The sequence below is a fragment of the Trichomonas vaginalis genome, chromosome V (assembly GCF_026262505.1).
Source record: "Trichomonas vaginalis G3 chromosome V, whole genome shotgun sequence".
Classification (NCBI taxonomy): Eukaryota; Parabasalia; order Trichomonadida; family Trichomonadidae; genus Trichomonas; species Trichomonas vaginalis.
In genome coordinates this window covers 14,244,569-14,265,552 of record NC_067207.1, presented here as the reverse complement: position 1 = coordinate 14,265,552, position 20,984 = coordinate 14,244,569, and the positions used below count along the sequence as shown (strand labels likewise).

The 20,984-nt window shown below is 32.1% G+C and overlaps 8 protein-coding genes across 8 annotated transcripts; 1 reads left to right on the top strand and 7 right to left on the bottom strand.

Moving 5' to 3' along the window:
• Positions 1-711, bottom strand: TVAGG3_0334730 (uncharacterized protein; the record flags this gene model as incomplete). The annotated part of the gene is made up of 1 exon (XM_001318138.2): positions 46-711. One exon carries the CDS (start codon positions 709-711, stop codon positions 46-48), a length of 666 nt encoding a protein of 221 aa, XP_001318173.1.
• TVAGG3_0334720 (transcription-initiator DNA-binding domain ibd family) lies at positions 65-2,075 on the bottom strand (the record flags this gene model as incomplete). The annotated part of the gene is made up of 1 exon (XM_001318137.2): positions 1,135-2,073. One exon carries the CDS (start codon positions 2,071-2,073, stop codon positions 1,135-1,137), a length of 939 nt encoding a protein of 312 aa, XP_001318172.1.
• Positions 2,076-2,405: 330 nt separating this feature from the next.
• On the top strand, positions 2,406-3,665 carry TVAGG3_0334710 (proteasome regulatory particle assembly; the record flags this gene model as incomplete). The annotated part of the gene is made up of 1 exon (XM_001318136.1): positions 2,406-3,665. The coding sequence occupies one exon, from the start codon at positions 2,406-2,408 to the stop codon at positions 3,663-3,665; it is 1,260 nt and encodes a 419-aa protein (XP_001318171.1).
• Positions 3,666-3,763: 98 nt separating this feature from the next.
• On the bottom strand, positions 3,764-11,069 carry TVAGG3_0334700 (aggrephagy protein; the record flags this gene model as incomplete). The annotated part of the gene is made up of 1 exon (XM_001318135.1): positions 3,808-11,061. The coding sequence occupies one exon, from the start codon at positions 11,059-11,061 to the stop codon at positions 3,808-3,810; it is 7,254 nt and encodes a 2,417-aa protein (XP_001318170.1).
• Positions 11,070-11,469: 400 nt separating this feature from the next.
• On the bottom strand, positions 11,470-12,243 carry TVAGG3_0334690 (ribonuclease inhibitor domain-containing protein; the record flags this gene model as incomplete). Its single annotated transcript, XM_001318134.1, has 1 exon — positions 11,470-12,243. One exon carries the CDS (start codon positions 12,241-12,243, stop codon positions 11,470-11,472), a length of 774 nt encoding a protein of 257 aa, XP_001318169.1.
• Positions 12,244-12,573: 330 nt separating this feature from the next.
• On the bottom strand, positions 12,574-14,031 carry TVAGG3_0334680 (ribonuclease inhibitor domain-containing protein; the record flags this gene model as incomplete). Its single annotated transcript, XM_001318133.1, has 1 exon — positions 12,574-14,031. One exon carries the CDS (start codon positions 14,029-14,031, stop codon positions 12,574-12,576), a length of 1,458 nt encoding a protein of 485 aa, XP_001318168.1.
• Positions 14,032-14,169: 138 nt separating this feature from the next.
• Positions 14,170-15,559, bottom strand: TVAGG3_0334670 (uncharacterized protein; the record flags this gene model as incomplete). Its single annotated transcript, XM_001318132.1, has 1 exon — positions 14,291-15,241. The coding sequence occupies one exon, from the start codon at positions 15,239-15,241 to the stop codon at positions 14,291-14,293; it is 951 nt and encodes a 316-aa protein (XP_001318167.1).
• Positions 15,560-18,992: 3,433 nt separating this feature from the next.
• On the bottom strand, positions 18,993-20,465 carry TVAGG3_0334660 (protein ubiquitination; the record flags this gene model as incomplete). The annotated part of the gene is made up of 1 exon (XM_001318131.1): positions 18,993-20,465. The coding sequence occupies one exon, from the start codon at positions 20,463-20,465 to the stop codon at positions 18,993-18,995; it is 1,473 nt and encodes a 490-aa protein (XP_001318166.1).
• Between the last annotated feature and the right edge of the window lie 519 nt (positions 20,466-20,984).

Genomic DNA, 20,984 nt, shown 5'->3' with positions numbered 1-20,984 from the left:
TTTTTATAACCAAATTTTTATTAATCAATACAAATACAAAGGAAATTAAAAAGATGAAAGGGACATGAAGTGTCCTACTGAGTCACAAAGAATCATATTTGGATACAACTGCTTTACCCACTTGGTAAAGAGCTGCTTGATATTCTTACGAGAAACAAGGGCAATAGGAACAACAAATATTGTTGACACAAAGTTTACAGATGCAAGGAGAGCCTGATCTCTTGTCCATCTGATAAATGGATTAGTGTATTCCTTTGCTGCAATAGAACCTAGCATCTGGCATGCAAACATTGATCCTAATTTAGAGCCTACCTGATTCACAAAGAAACCTGTGAATTCCGATGCTTTTGGCATATTGAATTTTCCTTCTTTGCGAGAAGTTCGGAATTGATCCAATGGAAAGTTAATTGCTGTGATAAGACCTGCAGTTGCTATGCCACCAGCTACATAAGCATAAATTTTGCATCCATTTTCATCTTGCGAATGATATTTGTATGATTGAGAAATATTTTCTAAAATTTTATCGGCTATTGGATGAGCAATAAATGTTGTGGCAGTGTGACAGCCGTGTAATACTGCATCTACAAAATCAATCGGGCAATCTGCACATTGAATTCCCCTGATAATTGTATTAGCAAATACGTCAGCTACTGCCGTCGTTAAGTATATATTTGTCATTTTCTTGAAGAAGGAACTCGTCTCTGTTGTCATGATGATGTATGGTCAAATATATTTTTTGTATTGATTTTATCGACCTTTTTCTGATTGAATTATGAGGAGCGATAGAAAATAATCTTATCTGGTTTCTTATGCACATGTGCAATATTTCAAATTTAATTAATTTCTTTCAAGGACTTACAAAAGTGATTGATTTTCCAGTTTTTGAGAAACGTTTCATAATTTTTTTATACAAATAAAACGGTCAGATGAACAATAGTGATTTCACTGCAATGAAGCATTATTGTATTTCACAAATATCTAGCGAAATATATCAAAACTCTTCATTTACCTAAAACTTCAATCGCAAAAAAATTTTATGCAAACAGAAAATAACACTGTAACTTAAAATAGTAGAAATATGGACGATAAATCTCTATTGTAACGATTGCATGAAGTATAATCTCTATAAAATCTTTATAGTTGGGCTAAATCTGTCATGTCTTCAAAATATGCTGATCTTGATCTGGGAACTTGCAAAAACTCACTCAACTTCGAGTCCCACTCGATGTTTGTGTTGCTATCCAAGAGATCAACATCATTGAAGCAATCGAGAGTGAAAGATGTAGATAACTCGGGCATATCGGGAGTATCATCGTAAAACCCGAGCTCAGAAACCTCAGGAAGGTCGAACTCGATCATCTTCTTCGATTGCTTCGAAATTGGCGGCGGAAGGATTGACTTTTGAACAGGAACCGATGGGACGCGCGGTATCTGGTGTGCTACAGCGGTATTCATACGAGAAAACTGCGCAATATTCTGCATTGAAGTTGCGGTTGTCATTTGCCTTTGAGGAAGTGCAGAATTCTGTTTCCTTTCATCAAACAAGTCCTCAGGAGTAATTGTTGGTAATTGTGAAGGCATAAAACGAGAAATATAGCAGTATTTTGCATCATCGGAAGCATATCGAACAGACCATTGTCTAAGAAGGTTTGGCTCGTTCGATAATGATGGTAAAACTGATAGCACGCAGTTTCTCGCCTTGGATTTCGTTCTGAGGGCAACATATCCGAGTTGTTGAAAGCTGCCGTTGATTGAGGACTTACATCGACCGAGAAATGTTTTTAACTGACGTGTATTAACACATATGAAAGGTCCAGCAAAGGCAATTCCAATTAATATGCATTTATTTTCTCTGAATGTATCGGATTTTTCTGTGTATTTCAAGACCATTTGCATTTCATTACCAAAAGAAACTAGTCGTCTGTCTTTCATTGATGCTTTTTGATTTTGATGAAATTGGTCTCTCAATTGAAGAAATTCCTGTTTCTCTTTAACCGACATATTTTCCCAATATGTGATTGGGACATCGGGATCAGCCCGGAAATAAAGGAGTGAGCCGCCATCTCGCTCCATCCCGAAAAAAAGGCAGAAAATTTCAGAGCATTGAAATTTTGTACATAAAGACACGGTTGCTGGTTATTCCAGCACCTGAAAATTTGCAAATCAAAGAGAATAAAAAAATAGATTTATATAAATTTTAAGCCAATTTATTTTTTTACTTGAAAAATGGTTTGAATATTAATTATATATATGAATCCGATGAATTTTAGAATTCTAAAACCATAAACTATTCAATTTTGTTGTAAATTGTTTTCAAAATACTGTTTATTGCCACTAAGAGTTGAACTATATGGGAAAAAAATTCCAAAGTGGAAAAAATTTTCATATGGGAAAAAATTAATAAAATGATGATAGACAATTGTCGTGAGCTTATGGATTTATATAAAGATTATATTGATATATTTAAGACATTATACAGGATAAATATGTTCAAAGAATGCGATATTGACAGGATTTACATTGATATCAAAATCAAATTGTTCGAAACAAAATTAATTTCACCAATTCAATTAATCTTGATAATATCAAATATGTTTCCATACAATAATCGCTATTTGAGGTCATATTTGGCCATATTCAAAAAGATTTATGACGATTATCATCCAAAGCAAGTCGGAGGCATAAATTATCTATTTGATTGTTTTATTTTTAAAGAGTATGGAGTCCATTATCACGTTAACCATACTTGTTTCTATGACGAATATAAAAATCTTCCAATAGATGTATTTGAAGAAAACACCATTTACATAGCAATAATGAATGACAATGTTAAATCATTTATATCATTCACAAAGAAGGAAGGATTTGATATATTTCAAAAACTTAAAAGCTATTTTTTCCCTAACGAATTCACTCAATATTCATTGCTAGATTTATGCTGCTATTATGGATCTGTTGATTGTTTTAAGTATTTAAGATCAGAGTATCACTTCACAATCACCTCATTATGTCTACAGTTATCATTTTTAGGAGGCAAACCTGATATTATGCATGAATGTTTGAAATACAATAGGCCAACACAAGAATGCATGCAATATGCAATAGCTTCTGGCAACGTTGATTTTGTAACCTTTTTGATGAATGATTTTGGTTTAAGAATTTACTTGAATGATTGCCGTTTATTCCATAATCTGCAAGCTTTTTTGATTTACTTAGATCAAACAAACGATGTCAGTAGATGCTTTCCTTACTCAGGATGTTTTAATATCCCACTTCTTTGTGAATTTTTGCTTTATAAAGGTGCGGATTTAAATGCATGTGACAATTTGGGTTATACTGCTCTTCATATTGCCACAATTCATAACAATAAAGAAGTTGTCGAGTTTCTTATATCACGAGGTGCTGATATCAATGCAATCAGCTCTGCAAATGGTTATTCTGCACTTCATCTTTCAATTAGTAATAATGATATAGAATTTGCAGAATTTCTTATTTCGCATGGTGCAGATCTAAATGTAAAAGAAAAACATGGACAAACTCCTCTGAATTTTGCAGCAATCAATTCTAAAAAAGATTTTGTAGAATTATTACTTTTACACGGAGCCAATCCAAATGAAATTGATTGTTGGGGAAATACAGCAGCATATTATATAAATAACTATTAAGCAATACATATAGTATGACAAATAAAAAGTGTCGAATTACTTTTTAAACCCGATCATCTTCATAATATTATAATAAATGCTTGATAATATATAATACAAATAATTTTAAACATACAAAATATATATATAAAATATATAAAAATTATGGTTCAACATCGAAAACTCCATCAGGATAAAATGCTTTTGGAGGCAATGGGAAGCTTCTTATGTAGCCATCCTCACAAAGGATAGTGAAGAAAACTTCTTCTGTTGAAATGGCAATTTGAATTGGTTTCGAGTGGATTTTTGCTGCCAAAACTTTATGTTCTGGAAAATAAGCATCGAAAGCCCAAACATTAAAATCTTCATCAACAGCCACAATTACGTCAAAGAAATCAGGAGTTCTCGCGGACGCCAAACATATAATTCTTTTTTCTATTGGAACTTTCTTCAAGTACTCTCCATTTACATCGAAAATCAGAATATCCTTTGACTCGCAAACAATTGATAAACCCCAAATTGGAGTAATACAAGTGATTACTTTGTTGTTTTCAACTTTATGAACACTGTGAACAATTTTTGTTGATGTGTTTATTTGAACCAAATTTCCATCTTTCATCACAGCATTTACTGCATAAACAGAGGACTGAATGAAGACACTTCTTATTGCAGATCTATAGCATTTGATTGTTACTCTTGGCTCTTTCATGTAAGAAGATTTGAAGACTAAAACACAAGAGTCTGCATCAGAAATGACAACATTATAAGTGTCGCAGTGCATTGCAGTAATTGGAGAGTTGTGAACAAAACATTGTTCAACTCTTTGTTTCTTTACTTGGAACAAATTAACAGTAACAGCATCAGAACAATACAAATATCCTTGAGGATGATAACACCAGATTTCAGGGAAATTGATGTTAAAAGAGAAATCAGCAAGATTGTAATCTTCTTTTTCATGTGAAAAGGCTTTAGTTCTGAACGTTCTTCCTGTTTTTTTCGTGTTGACGAAAGAAGCCAAAACCAAGTTTCTCACGGAATTCAAGTGACCCATTACGATTCTTGTTTCACTCAACTGGTATTCCCAGTTTTCTTCGTGAACTTTCAAGGGCTTTATTGTTGCAGAAGGATGAGGAGTAACAAACAATTGTTGAGGCATTTGACCAACAGTTTGATGTATTAATTCAATCTGCTCTTTATTTGCATTTCCATTGTTCCAAATTTCCGGATACATCTCAGGAAGATAAACATTTCTAGCGAGAATTGCTGCTTCTCCTTTTTGTTTGTATCCGAATATCAAATCAATCCATTCATTCAAGTGTTGTCTGACGTAATTGCACTCGAGTAATCTCCTGTGTTTGTAGATAAAATCGAATGGACTTGTTGACCATTTCGGCAATTCAACATCGGAAATTTTTTCTCCGTTCACTTGTCCGAAATCGAAATTGTTTTCGTTCTTGAGGAATTCAGGCGAGAAATAGAATTCAGGGATACATTCGTGGAAATCATTTCCTTTTCTCGCTTTCACAATCGAATCGAAAATATTCTGTGGCTCATCGAAAGTGTTTGATCCTTGAGTAATGTGGATAGTTGTGAATGGTTCCATTCTCACCATCCAGTTGCAAACAATTCTCGGATGAATTGGCGCGTAGTTGTAATGATAGGGAGTAATTCCAAATGATTTCAATCTGTTGAAATCTTCATCGAGTTTTGCATCTTTTTCTGGTTCTTGGTTTCCTATTGGTCTCGAGAAATCTCTGAAAATAGAAGTGTCTTTGATATCCAATTCGCAATTGTAGTTCTTCAAAACCCATGGCATGAAAGGATACAAACAAAGACTGGAAAATGTTCTTCCAGAAAGGAAATTCAAGAAAAGCAAATACTCGAAATTGGAGATTGTATGATTAAGCCAATTTTTCGTGAAATTGGAATCAGCAATGAAACTCATGAAATCTTTTTGCATCACGATTTTTGCTGATGACAATTTCGCTGGTTCAATTTCAGTTAAAAAGTCAATTGCATTAATATTCAAGAAGTTAATGAAATAAGAACTTCCATCAACATGGATTATCTCAATTGCTGTTGGTTTTTGCGACCATGTTTTGAGCAAAAGAGAATGAATTGATTGGAATCTGATGACTTTTACTGGTAAATCATTTCTCTGAATAGAAATGGAGTCATCAATAATAGACAACAAAGCTAATTGTGTTTTTGTTAATGAAATAACTTCACATTCCCATTCTTGAGAATCAAATCCAGCTGTTTTCTTTTTAAGTACTTTTCCACCATCTAATTTCACTTGTTTTTGCGCTTTTGCTGATTCATATTTATATTTCGCGCTTTCGTGATTATCAAATCTATAATTTTTACGCATTCTCACTGGAATCAAACCATGACATAAAACAGAATCTCTCTTATATCTGTACTTTCCATCCTGACTCAAAACAGCTCTTGCCCATGGAGCAGAATCAACAGTAAACAAATTAAATTGTCGTTTATAAATTGTTTCACATTCATATTGATCTCTTTTGATTTGATCCATGAATTTGATACAATTTCTTGCAGAGAACAAACCAGGATCTTCTGTTGGTGTCAGGCTTTTACTGATTACTTGTGATGCATTAACAATTTTCTCAATATATTCTTTGATTCTTTCGTTTGGATTTACTTCAAAATTAATTTTTTGTGCAACTTCAAAGAATTTTTCTTGTTGTTCTTTCTTCGATTTCTGCTGGAAATTACTTGAGAAAACATCATTCAAATAAGGTAATGACTTAGAAATTCTTCCGAAAACTTCTCTGGAAATGAATTTTCCTTCAAAACTGACATACAAACCAAAAATTTTATTTTTCAAAGGTTTGTAAGAGTTTTTAATTATATTATCGAAATACAAATCAGTTTGTTTAGTTACAAATGGTTGTAACCATGAATTAAAGCTCAATGCCATTAAGTTTTGTGTTTTTCTGATTTTTCCTTGTCTGTTTGACATTGAACATTTCATTCTGATTTGATTTGCGTGATCAAAGCTGCAAAAATCGTTTTCAAGTTCATCTGTTTCTTTTCCATAAGTTTCTTCCATCAATTCTTGTAATTCAGAAGATAATCCGCAACTTGGCTTACTTAGAAAACTGTTTTTGAAGACATTTACAATTGTTTGATTCAATTCTTTGTCAACACCTTTTTCAGTCAAAATCAACAATATCTGGTTCATGAATAACTCATGTCCCCCAAATATCTGTCCAATAGTATCAATATCATTCAATAAAACTTGATATTTCCTTATGTATTTCAATAAAAATTTCGCTCCTTCTTTCAAAACATTCAAATTCTTTTCTCTGCACAAAACTAAAATTAAAACAAAATACCAGCAATGGGGCATATGTTTTTGTTTGATATCTAATCTATTAAACAGCATTTCCAAACAGTTACTGTTATGCGCCAATACAAATAACAAAGGAATAGTGTTAATATCATTCAAAGACAAAATTTTTTCTGTCAAACTTTGAGAACCATAATTTGGTTTTAATTCCAAAGCAATAACAGTGAAATGCATGTAAGGATCAATTGTTTGCATCATGTTCATCTCATGTGCATGACAGAAGATCTCTATAATATTAAATTCGAGCTTTTCATTTCCACAACCAATTAAATATTGTAAATTGGAAATACATGAAAAAATTGTCACATTTGCTTTTTCAACAACTTGCATAACAATCATTTTCAAGACACTTACCATTTCTACAGCATTCTGTTTATCATACGACGTCAAAGCTATTCCTACCATTTGCTGCAATTGTACATTATTTACATTTCTTACTGCTCTTTTCTTTATCATTTTAAGAATAATTTTTCTTGCTTCCAAATAATTTTCATCTCTTTTTATTTCAGGGAATTTGAGATATTCCTTTTCAACATCTTGTTCATAGAAATATGATCTTAAGGAAAGAATTAATTCAGAAAGAGGAACTTTCATTTTCTTGTCAAACCAAAGATTGACGATTTTCAACAAATCTTCTGAACTGCATTTAAACCACAAATCTAAATTAAACAAAATACTTTCATTCAAATTGGAAATCAATTTCGGACTCAATAGTTTTTGGCTGACAAAATCAAATTTCTGATATAAATCAAATGATAAAGTTTTTTCTGACATTAAAACCGCCGATATTTGGCCGAATCCAAAATCATTTTCAAATTCACGTTCATATTCTCTTCCTGAGTTAATTAACTTGAAAATTAATGAAATAACCCTGTCGAAATAGTCGTCATTTTCTAATCTGGAATATTTCAATAATGGAATTAAAACTGTCAAACCGTTGACACTTTTCAAAGTTTGAATTAAACCGTTATTAAAAGTTGGAGGAGTTTCAACGAATTTTGCATCCAAGTTCTCTCTTTTCACGAATTTCATTTTGAGAGTGTTATTTTTAGAAATGTGAGGTAAACCTATCAAATAACTTTTGTCACTTTTTACGATAACTCTTGCACCATTATTGTAAATATCAGAAATTTCTGATGGCGACAATTCAGAGTAGAAACCGACTTGGCCTAATCTTGCAGCGTTATCACAGAGATCAGCTTCGAAAGGCGGATTTGACCAAATCAAATCAACACCTCCGTAAATGTTTTCCAAGTTAAAAACAGATTCAGAATGTTTTTGACCGTTAAAATAAAAATTAATCATATTATTTTTGAAGACAAATGCGCAATGGCACCAATGCAACAAATCAAATTTTTGGTCAATAACGAATTTTGATTTTTTGAACTCAACTCTCATTATTTGACCAGAAACACTAATTTCTATTTTATCAGCAGACATATCTGTCATTGTCAAAATTCTGAAATCCATATTTCCTTTGTCTTCGATGTACAACCAGAAAGCAACAGTAAATCCATCAGTTATCATCTTGTTATCGAATCCAAAACATGATGAGATTGTCTTGTAAGTAACAGGAACATAAGCACCAGGTTCAAATGAATATTTATTGACAAGATTTTCAAAAAAAGTGAAAATTGTGTCAAAATAAGGAGCTCTAAATTTTCCTTCTTTCGGACATAGTGTTGAAATAAACTTATAAACAAATGCTGATGAACAACCACCTGATGTAATGAGTTCTATTGTATTTAATATCATTATTACATCTTCTTTCGTATGTGAATTATTATCAATCCAATTTAAAAGTGTATCAACTAATTCGATGTCAAATTTTGAATCTCTACATTCTAATCTTTTGATTTGGCTCTCGAACAGGTTCTTTTGAAGGATATCTAGGAACAAACTAACATTTCCTGTGCTAAATATCTTTAACATCGTATGAAGAAACTTCGGATTTCTGAAATTAAAAATTAAATTATTTTTCCCAATTTTTTCGGAAGCAACAAATGAAAACAAAGTTATACAGAGGTCATCATCATAGTTTTGGAACTTTTCTGTGACAATTTCATAGATTTCGTTTCTTAATTGTTTTTTAATTTTTCCGTCAACAGAATTTCTTATTATATCCAAAGATTTCAAGATATATTGATTGGAATATTGTGATAAAGGTATTTCTTTGATCCATTTGATCAACAAATGAATATGCAAACAATATAAATTCTTTTTGTCGGTTTGTTCGAGTTTAAACCAGAAATCCAGGATATCTATGACCATTCTGTTCATTGGAAGCTGTGGAGAGACCGAAAAGAAACAGGCGAAAAGCTCATTTATGCATAAACTGACCATTGAGTTGTCTTTGTACATAAACAAGTATTTAAGGGCGAACCATCGAACAGGGTCTTCATAAACAAGGGCTCTGAAGTTTGTAACGAATTCTAAATCCGAAATTAATTCTTCATATCCGGGTTTCGACAAATACTCGTTAATTGCGAACAATAATGATGCCCTTGCAATATTTACACGACGAAGCTGCTCAATATTGAGATCTTCAACGTTTTGGTACAAATAATATAATCGCAAAATTTTATTTGCGAAAGATCTTGGTATTTTGTGGAAATTCTTCTCGGACATCAACGTATAAATGAATTCCGCGAAACAAAGAGGGTGCGGAACCAAAATTAGCAAAGTTGAGTACAATAATTCCAAATAATTGGGGAGTTCGAGGTAGAAATCAATGACATTTTGTCTAATTACGTTGACCTGTTGTGATAATTCCGAGTTGTAGAAGATTGAAACGCGATCATCAAATATCGGGGAAAGAAATAGAGAAGTAATGGACGGAGCGTAGTCTATTTCGAGTTTTGTAGTTTCTATAAGTATTACGAAGGCCGCAAGTGTATCGTAGTACTTGTAAGGACGATTTGATCCACAAATTCTGTTAACCCAAGCTGCCATGAAGTTTTTGGATATAACAGGATCAGCAATGACCAGTTCTGAGATCATTAGTAGCCTTTCTCCGAAGTCTTGGTATATAATATCGATACATTTTTTATTTGTCAATAAATTTGAAGGAAACTCCGGTAATGTCATTTCGCTTTCAAAAGTGAGATGGGAAACCCACTCAAGTTTTGTAAAACTCTCTGTTGCAGGGACATTTGCAATTATATCTGGAAGAGGAGGCGGAATTTCCATTTTTTCGGTGCTGGAGTTGAACAACTGATCGATATTATCCGAAAACTTCTCAAGAGATTCCATGAGAGCCATTGTGTTCAGAGATTCGCTAAATCTCAGATGAAAACTTAAACTTGATTTATCTAGGAAAAGAAGGGACTTTTCAATGAGTAATTGGATGCTAAGGATAATAGAACCCGGGAAATTTGGATTGGACTCAATCATACTTGCAATACCTGAGAGATATTCAGCAGCTTGAATATTTAATTTTGTATCTGAAGGAGATATCAAAATTGCAGCAAGTTTGATAATAAGATCATATGAACTCTCTGTAAGATCGGTGTTTGCGATGTAAAAGTCACGAATTGGAGAAATTAATTTTGTAAAATCAGAAGTAGGCGATTCGTTGGCGAAATGCGTGAAAGCATGGTAAAATGCTGATGATGCTAAGTGTTTTGCATGTGAAATAATGTGTTCATTCTTGGATTCAATGAGAAAATTTAAGGCATCAAGTAAAATATAGAATTCTGTAATATACTTGCCTTCCAAAAACCCAATAGACCATGCTATATATGAATTTAGAAAGTACGAAATAACAAAATCTGGTGCAATAACTTCTATATCAGAATATTTCATCATCTGCTGTAGTATTTCTGGCTTAAATACAAATGGATAATCTAAATTCTTAATTGCAGCAACGCCTGACCCGATTGTACTGAATCCTTTTGAAAACTGAGAGATTTCAGATTCTGAAATACTTGGGAAAGTGTTTGATTGAACCAATACCTGTAACTCAGGTATATCTACAACATTTCCATTATCTAATGATAAAATTTTGCTCCATAAATGGTTCTCTGCAAGCAATTCTACCATGAATGATAATCAGAATTGATGTAAATCAAAGAATTGAGTTAGAAAACTTCTTTTCAATTTTGAATAAAATTGTAAACATTCTCACATTAATTGGATTATAATGATTATCATTTTTCAGAAATTTTCGGGATCCACCATCTGACAAATTGACAGAACCAATCCAAAAGCGAAAAAATAGATGAGGATCATATTTAGTGCCTATCTTAGTTTTACACAATGACTCGACCAAGCGATACCTATCGTCCTGAATATCGGTAGAGGGGAAAAAATGTAAAATCGAACGTAAACAAAAGTTTAATTAGTTTTTCTTAGGCAAACATTTAACAGGTTTTATGTTGTTATCTGCAACTTCTTCAATATCTTTTCATAAAAAAAAATCATCTTCATTTAATTGTAATACATAAAACTTTAAACTGTCTGTGTTAAAAGAGATTCTGTTAATGTCTCTTTCTTTCTCCAAACAGATTTCTTTGTAAATACAACAACAATGATAACAATTATAACTATTAATAATATTGCTCCTCCAACTGCTGATGAAGTGATTACTACTACTCTGCGTTTAGAATTTGCTGGTTTTTCTGTTGGAGTTTGTGGCTTAGGCTCTTCAGTTGGATTTGGTGTTGGTTTCTCTGTTGGATTTGGAGTTGGTTTCTCAGTTGGGAGAGGAGAAGGAGCTGGTGTAGGAGCAGGTGTTGGAACGTATGGTGAATGGCAAAGTGATGTTACTTTTGCAGTGATTCCTCCGATTTTTTCATGTTTGTAGTAATCACCGACAGAAGCAACGAAACCTTCTGTTCCAGCGTACTTGTATAAGAAATCACCCTTGACTTCATCATTTCCACAATAAATAAACTCTCTTAATGCTTCGACTTCATCGCCAAGGAAGTAATCTGATGCATTAATAATGTTATTAAGGAAAGTGATACTGCGTAATTTAGGACAGTAAGCGAATGGGAATTCTTCAATTGAGTTGATAACTCCATTGAAAACAATTGTTTCCAACTCTGGCATGTTCAAGAAAGCTTCACCAACAATTTTAGAAACATTTTCTGGAATGATCAAGTTCTGGATTGAAGACTGAGTGAATGCTTGTTTGTTAATTCTCTTAAGAGACTTTGGTAATGTGATACTCTTAAGTGCAGTGCATTGTTGGAAGCATCCGGCTCCAATTGATGTGATCATATCATTTAATGTGACTTCATAAAGTGATGTGCATCCACTGAACAAATAGTTAGATAATCTTCTGATTGCAGATGGAATACTGACTCTCTCTAATGAAGTGCATCCACCGAAAACTGATAATCCTAATCTACTAACATTCTCTAAGTTGATTTCCTTGAGAGATGTGCAGCCTCTGAATGAATAATGAGAAAGTGACTGCAATGAACTTGGAAGTTTAACTTCAACTAATTTTGTGCAATCTGCAAATGAGCTGTTTCCAATTGTTGTGATTCCTTCGTTAAGAACTAAATTGACTAAGTTTTCAGACTTGATAGCGAAGTATTCTGGAATTTATTTGAATTTGCCTGGAACTTTGATTGTTTGGATCAAAGATGATGCAAATGCATCTTTTTCAATTGTTGTAACTGACTCTGGAATGGAAACTTCTGAAATTGTTGCACCAGAGAATGCGTACTGCATGATTGTTGTCAACTCTTGTTCGTACTTGAATTCTCCTGTGTATGTTGGAATGAACCAGCAGAGTGAAGTCTTGTCTTTGCTGTAAACAGCTCCACAGGCACCATTGACGTAATATTGATTGCTTGCGTCAACTTTGATCTCAGAAATAGTGCTGATATCTGAGAATGCTGTGGAATCAATTGATGTAACACTTGCTGCAATGGTAATTGACTTCAAAGCTGTGTTTGTAAAAGCTAATTTTCCGATCTTAGTAAGTTTAGATCCGAAATCAAATGATGTAAGGTTAACACAGTCTTTGAATGCAAAGTCAGCAATGTATTCAACATTTGATCCACTGGAAAAGTTAACGGTTGTTAATTGGGAACAAGATGAGAAGGCGTTCGGACCAATCATCCTCACTGATGGTGGTATTATAATTGTGGTAATTGCTGACTTTGAGAATGCTTTTGTCGAGATAACTTCTACTCCATCTGGAATTGTGAAACCTCTCAATAAATCACAATCTTTGAATGCGCCCTCTCTTATCTCTTTAACATTGGAGATTCCATTGACGTACTGGAGGGATTCGCAGTCTAAGAAGACATATTCATCTAAGATTGTCAAACCTGCACCGAAAGTGATGTTTGTTAAGCGCTCGCATGAAGCAAAAGCATCTGCTTTGACAGTTTCAACGTTTGGAAACTCGAGATCTGTAAATCCCTTGCAATTGAAGAAGGAAAACTTACCAATAGATCTAATTGTAAGTGGAATTGAGGCATTAACAATAGCCTCACAGTTGTAGAAAGCGTGGTCGTCAATTATTGTGGTGAGAGGCGGTAAGAATAATTCGACTAAATGTTTGCAGCTAAAGAAGCACTTATAACCTATCTGAACGACTCCTGTTGGATCTGTTGCATTCGGATGTTCAAAGACATCAAATCTTTGGAGTGCTTCATCTGAATCAAAACAGTATTTACCGTAGTAATATGTTGTTTTTGTGGATAAGAAAGTGACTAATGAGTAGCCAAATCTGAAAGCACTGTCACCAACGAATTCGCATGTTGGTGGGTTGGTGAAATTGACTAACTTATTACAGTGGAAGAAAGAACCGTTTCCAATTCTAACAATTGGAGCGGTAACATCAACAGTAACAAGTGATGTTGAACTATTGAAGGCATAGTCTCCGATTTCGGAAACATTGCCTTGAATGATAACTTTTTCACAACCTGAAGGAATGTTTTTCTGAACATCATTTTGCTCAATGATGCCATCTCCATCAATGATCAATGTTCTGTCATTAACAGTGTATGTTGGAACTGATCCTACAATGGATAAAAGAATAAATAGCATTCACTGTAATTAAATTTTCAGATCCACAAAAAATAATTATTCGCATAATCCTTAAATATTTATGTCGCTGATAAAATCATTTTTGTATAACATTTGAATGCATTGAAAATTTGAAATAAAAGTGACAAATTAGGTACAATGATATATTTAATCCTTTATAATTCGTTAGCGACAATATGGGTGAAAATAATTGTCATTCAATCTAAAAAAAACAAATATGGTTGAAAATTCATATAAAACAAAGTAGTCAGCACTGTTCTTAGAGAAATACAACTTTCCTAAGATTGCTGAGGTCATTTAGATCAGTCCCCAATTTCTGAGCTATGTGATTAATAAATTCCTGATAGTATTTCTGACTACTTAACACTTTGATTTTATCATCTTTAATCTTAAGATCAAAATCTGGAGGAGTGAATGTATCTTCATCAGTGTCTGAATCCCAATCTTCTGAACTATCTTCTTTATTCAATTCCGTTTTAATTTGAGGTTTAATTTCAAGTTTGGAATTATTTGGTTGTTTATTTTGATCTAATGGCACTGGAGCTGGTGGATCTTTTTTCTTGATAAGATCTTCCAGTTTAGGAGCAACTGATTCTTTATTTTCTTCAGTTGTGGTTGTTTGAGAATTTGAAGCAGCTGGATTTTCGAAATTTTCTGAAAAAAGATCACCAAGGTCAGCTAAATTATTTTCTTGGCTATTTTCTTGTACCTCTTTCGTTTCCTCGACAGGTGTTTCTGTAATTTCTGATTTTGTCGGAGGAATTGTCTCTGGTTTAGGACCTTCAGCCTCAGTATTGATAATTAATGGAGTTTCTTTCTTTTCTTCTTCTGGTTTTTCTATTTCAACAGGTTTTGATTGTTGATTATTTTCTGATTTTTGAGCAACTTCTTCAGATGTATTAGGCTGGATGACTTTATCAGTGGGTTGTTCTTGTTTTGGTGAATCTACTTCAGTTTTCGGATTTATTGCAATATTTATTAAATTTTGCTGCTCTTGGGTACTAGATTTTTCTATTAATGGATTTGCAGTATTCTTAGAAATCTGTACTTGGTGTGATGGTTTCTCTATTTTTGGTTTATATGGTTCTATATTGTTTCCTTCTGTTTTATTGGCATCACTATTAGAATTATCAATGGAACTTTGATTTGGTAATTTATATGGTGGTGGAGGATCAAATTTCATTGGAGTGAAAGGCGTTATTTTTTGCATCTCTTTTATTTCTTGAAGATCTTTTATTGTAATATTCGATTTGCAAACTTTATTGATTATCTCAGCTAATCTGGCTAGTGGCTTTGATTCATCATTCGAAATTAAAATAACATAATTTTCGTATTGACTTGGTTTGAAAGTAACTTGATCACGAATCAACATATAGTTAATTTGACGCGTCATCCCTGTTCCAAGTAGCATTGTTTCGATCTCATTATTGCTAATTACGTGAATTTGCTTTTCCATGAAGTGATTATTATTAATCCTTCCGTGTAAACTTAAAATTTCTCTGAATTTTTGTGATAATACGGAATGAAAATTTTGTTCTAGTTGTTGTGCATGAAAAATAGCGTGACTTCACTTTTGACAAAAAGTGACATTATTTATGATGGTTTTGTCATTTATTTGTCAGATTTATAAATGGATAATAATGCTGTAAATCAGATATTAATTAAAAATATTTACGATTTATGTTCGAATTGAAAAGCAAAATGATATTTTTTTTAATTGAAAAACGTTAATATCTGATATTTTGAAGTTTTTAATATTTGTTAGTATCTTAAATTATTGAATGCATACGTTTTTTATGTTCTCAATTTTAAAAAAATTGTGAAGAATTTAGTTTTTTGGAGATGGGTGTTTAATATTTGTGAGTGAGAATGCAAGCAGGAGTTTGGTACTTTAAGGCTAGGTTGAGATAGATTTCCCATTATATTATCTGTGAATATATTGTTTGAAAATTCAAGATATAAAAATATATTATCAAAAAATTTTATATTTTTAAATACAATAGGGTGGAAATATAGTACGATGAGATAGCAATGATATATTTTATAATGGGAGGTAATCTGAAGATAAGTAGCAAATTTTATGCGATTTTGATTGGGAGTTGGAGGGTGTGAGTACTATAGCATGTAATAGTATCTCACACCCTCCAATTCTTCCTATGGCGCCGAAAAATTTTTGGTGAAATGTCGTCGCATTTCACCAAAAATTTTCGGCGCCATATAGAGAATTATAGTCTGCGAGGTACTGATTCTATCTATGTACCTCGCAGACCATAGTTCTCAGCCAAAATGGCTAATAATTTGAGAGTCTATATGATAATGTAAAAGTTAAAACATTCAAGTATTTAAGTATTTCTTTAAAATATTAAGTTTTTTATTTTTCCAATAAAATTCTAATATCAAATATTTTTATTTAACGATTAATTTTATTTATATTTTTATAGTTTTTTTAAGGATACCCTTACATTGCGTAGTTAGAAAGAGAATATGATATTGTCATGATTGCTAAAGTTTTAGGCTCCAGAAATGAATATACATCAAACTGAAACAATTGATAAATTGAATGAACTTTTGAGAGGTTCTCAAATAAAAAAAATTATCTAATTTTTTACAATATTACTATTATTTTATCCACATATGTATATATAGTAATTTGAGAAAACTTTTAGGAAAAAATAAGTTTAATAAAAATCTGAATTTTACTTGTTGTGGGATTGTTATTAATTGACACTCCAGACGTATTACTAATAGTTATGCGTATGCAATTAAAGTATTTCTGATGGACACAATGTGAGATTTATATCAGATAATTCATTTCTACTATTAAGTTATTCATTTATGAGTTTGCACTTATTCGCACTAAATAAATAACTATTAAAAATTGTTTTAATTAATTGACACCATATAATAGAGTGAATTTTGTTTGATCAAACAACAATAGATGATAGATATAAAGCCAAGAAACTTGCTATTAATATGCTCTACTTGCTATTTCAATGTAAGTATGATATTTTCTAAATGTTTCGTTCAGATAACTTAGATATATTAGTCAAAATTTGAAATTTTAATAGCACATATATTAAAAATAATTATTATTCATAAAAGATTAATGAAATAGTAAAAAAAATCAATCAAATTATAAAAATACAACATTTAGAAGAATTCTTATTATCCTTCAAAAAGTCAGTATTTCTGCTGTAATTTTCTACAACATTGTAGTTATTGCACTTTGTCTATGGACTTGTATATATGTTATATATAAATTATATATCTAAACTGCCCATAAGTGCAATTTTTATATAAATTGTTTATTTCTTTAACAATTTCATATAAAATATGCTTTTTTAAGCGTATCAAAGCTGTGTTCTTAATGTGCATGGATATATCAAGAAAAATGTCGAAAAAAAATGTGAATTCACAAATTCACTGAATTTTCACCGTTTTTTGAATTTTGCTACAGCACTAATATTAAATAATACTAAAATCTTCTGTCTTTGTAAAAGAATAAATTCTGACAAAAAGTGCTCGTTTAAATTTCATGATCATCTGTATGACTAAGTGGTAAAAAGTGTTTATGACCAAAAAAGGGTTACATGCTTAGTCTATTTTTCTGACAGGATACTGTAGATTTACATGATCTCTATTTCATATCTCCGTTTTTAGATTCTTCGACAGATTTTATGATAGAAAACCAAGATTAACAAATTTCCGGCATGTTAATGAAGAAATCTGCAGCTACCCTCAATATTATTTCAATAATCAGTATCGTTTCTCTTACAATTTATTTTTTTCTCAATAATTTAACAAGAAATAACAATACACACTTGGTTTTACGTATAAAAGCTAAGTGTCGAACTTAATCAACTTTACTTACTTAGCAAATGAATATTTTTGTGGTTGCGAGTTCTGAATGCTGAAGTTTTAGATTTCTCTATAAATGATATCATTGCACTTACAATGTTGTTCCAGCCTATCGCATAAATCATAGAAAATCCAAAAAAAAAAAATAATATAAAGAAAATTCATGTCATGAAGTTCAAAAAATACCGTGTAACATTAAAATTTGTTATGCATAATACATTTTAGCTATTATTGATTTTTTTTAATTTTCGAGAAATTGAACGGTGAGTCCGATAGAGAAATTTTTAAAAATCCTAGTGCCTCATAGAAGTAATTTCCCTCGTCTCCCATACTTCCAAATGTATGCATATGACATAAACTTTTATGCATTACACAAATGGCCAATAATATCTATAGAGTAAAAAATTAGAAATTTAATTTTTTTATATGATAGTTATATTTCAGATTTGCGAGCGTAACTTTTTTCTCCATGGCATACTTGTTTTAAGAGCAAATGATCAAAATCGTCTTTCAATTATTGAAGGAGCTGATATCTTTTGAAAATTGAATTGAAAGGGTATTCAATTTTCAAATTTCCTCTCAATTTTGGAAACATATCAACTCTATGAATTAACAATTATGTGCCTTCACAGTTTATCAGTCATATAAGGTGCTTATAAAGAAAAAAGTTACGCTCGCAAAATATGTTTTTATATAGATTTCACATAAAATAATTATGTAATTTCTAAAAAGAATATTTTTGTTCTTGAATATTAAAATGTATTGTAGTTTAAAAAGTTTTAAATATGTTGCTAAAATTTCAGGTTTATAGCTCATGTCTAGCATGACTTCTTCGTATGCGCAAAAAATCTGACACGTAAGGGTATCCTTAAGAAAAAATATTGTTAGGGTTTTATGGATTTTCAATTAATATACAAGATAATTCATGAATGTATATATTTCCAAGTTTTTAAGGACGCAACACTTTACATTTGTAAACTGTCAAAAATGAAGTCACGCTATTTTTCATGCATTACAAATTTTGTTCTAGTCAAAAAGGAAATAAAAAAAAGATAATCAATTAATAATAAAAAACACATATATATCAATATTTATAAAAAAAATCAAATTGCACCAGCACTAAGAAGTACTTTGCGAATTGATTCCGATTTTGCCATCGAAAGTGGGGTACTTCCGAATTTATTTTGGAAGTTTACATTGATTCCTTTGCATTTCAAGAGGGCTTCAACCAAATGGAGATTATCCTGCTGAACAGCAAGATGAAGTGGTGTGAAGAGAAGAGATCCGTGGCAGTTTGGTTCGATCTTAACAATTTCGTTAATATCTGTAACAAAGAAGTGCTTTCCGTTATCAACAGCAACTCTTAATGGAGTATTTCCTGAGATATCAAGTGCATTAACGTCAACATCATCAAAACCAGCTAAAATCTGGAAAACTGTGGAGTTTCCATTTCTTGCAGCTGTATGTAATGTTGTTTCTGAGATGATATCTGTATTTTTAACATCATATCCTTCATTAATGAAACTCATTAATGCGTAGATGTTGTTTGTTTCGATAGAATTCCTGTATGACTCCTTAAGACGCTTTTCGATATCCCAATTGTTGTTTTCTTCAATAACCCAATTGAAAAGTGCGTTCTGGCGATAAAGAACTGACATTGGGAGGACATTTTCGAAGGAGCACTTGTAGGAATAAAGTATTCTGACGATTTCAATGCATCCGCCTGCAACAGCGTAACTCATTGTAAATGGAGTTTCAGCACCAAGCTGGAAGATGGATCTGAAGGATTGAACAGAGCCATAGAATGCTGCAACATTGATGATTGGTGCTCCAACAAGTTCTGGATGAGTTTCAAATGGATTGAATGGAACTGTCATCTTTGGATTAAAATGTGGAGGAAGGAAGTGGCAGAATCTATCGAAATCATCATACTTAAGATAATAGAAGCATGAATCCTTTGAGTATCCATTCTCTAATACTTCTCTAAGTGTCTCGAAATCGTTGTACTTGTAATTGTACATGTTTTCAACGATCTCTTTAAGAGATTCATGGACGTATGTATAGTCATCAGCAGGAATAACTGTTTCTGGAAGGATATTGTAAAGTTCTGGATAAAAGTAAATAGAAAGAAGGAATTTCTGGTTTCTCAGCTTCGATGGAAATTCCTCGATCTCGTTGCTAATATCCTGGGCGGAGAAGAAGCCTTCGTTGAAGAGGGCACGGAGAAATCTGAAATCAGAAGATTTCTTGTACCAAGAGTACTGATCATCTTTGATGGGATCCAATGCAATGTTCAAGCAAAGATCCTTAACTGGGATGATCTTGTCAGAATCAATGAACTTGTCATTGATGTAAACAACCAATTTGGCCAAGGTGTTGTACATGTCGATTCTAATCATGGCGATATAGAATATCTCCTTGATGAGTTCATAAACCTTGGACTCAGAGCTGAAGAAGTTGAGTTTTTGGAGTAAATTGTAAGTGTCATCTACATCCTTCTCGGTCATTGAAGCTATCTTTTCTTGCATTTCTTGATATGCCTCAGCAAGTTCTTGGGAATGATTAGGTATGACCATTCTGTCTTTCTGTCTGCAATTAATGCAAAATGAAAATTGAATAGTGTTTGTGTGCGCCTTCAATTGAATCAGCCAAAGATCAATAATTCTGGATATTTCGGATTGTACCGTTATGTGGTGCTATTCTAATTTCAAGGCGGAAACGATGATATTGAAAATTGATATCATTGAAATAAAATTTGAAACGATTTGGGAGAAGTGGTTTCACACTGTTATGATTAATGGAAATTTCATGGTTTTAGTGTTGGACAACAGGTCTCAAAAAGTGGGATAATTTAAATGCCGTTCAAATTTTTTTTGAGAAACTAGTATAAGGTACTTCTCCCCATTATGTTAAAGCTATATTTAACTTCAATATGAATCAGCACAATATTCAAAAGAAATTTGACATGAACTTATATATTAAAAAATATTATTTAGTATCCAAAAATAGGACCACAAAAAATTCGATAAATATGTTTTTGAAAGAAACCGCTTTTCATAGTTTTCACCAAAATTGTGAAGGCTCTCAAATCGAAA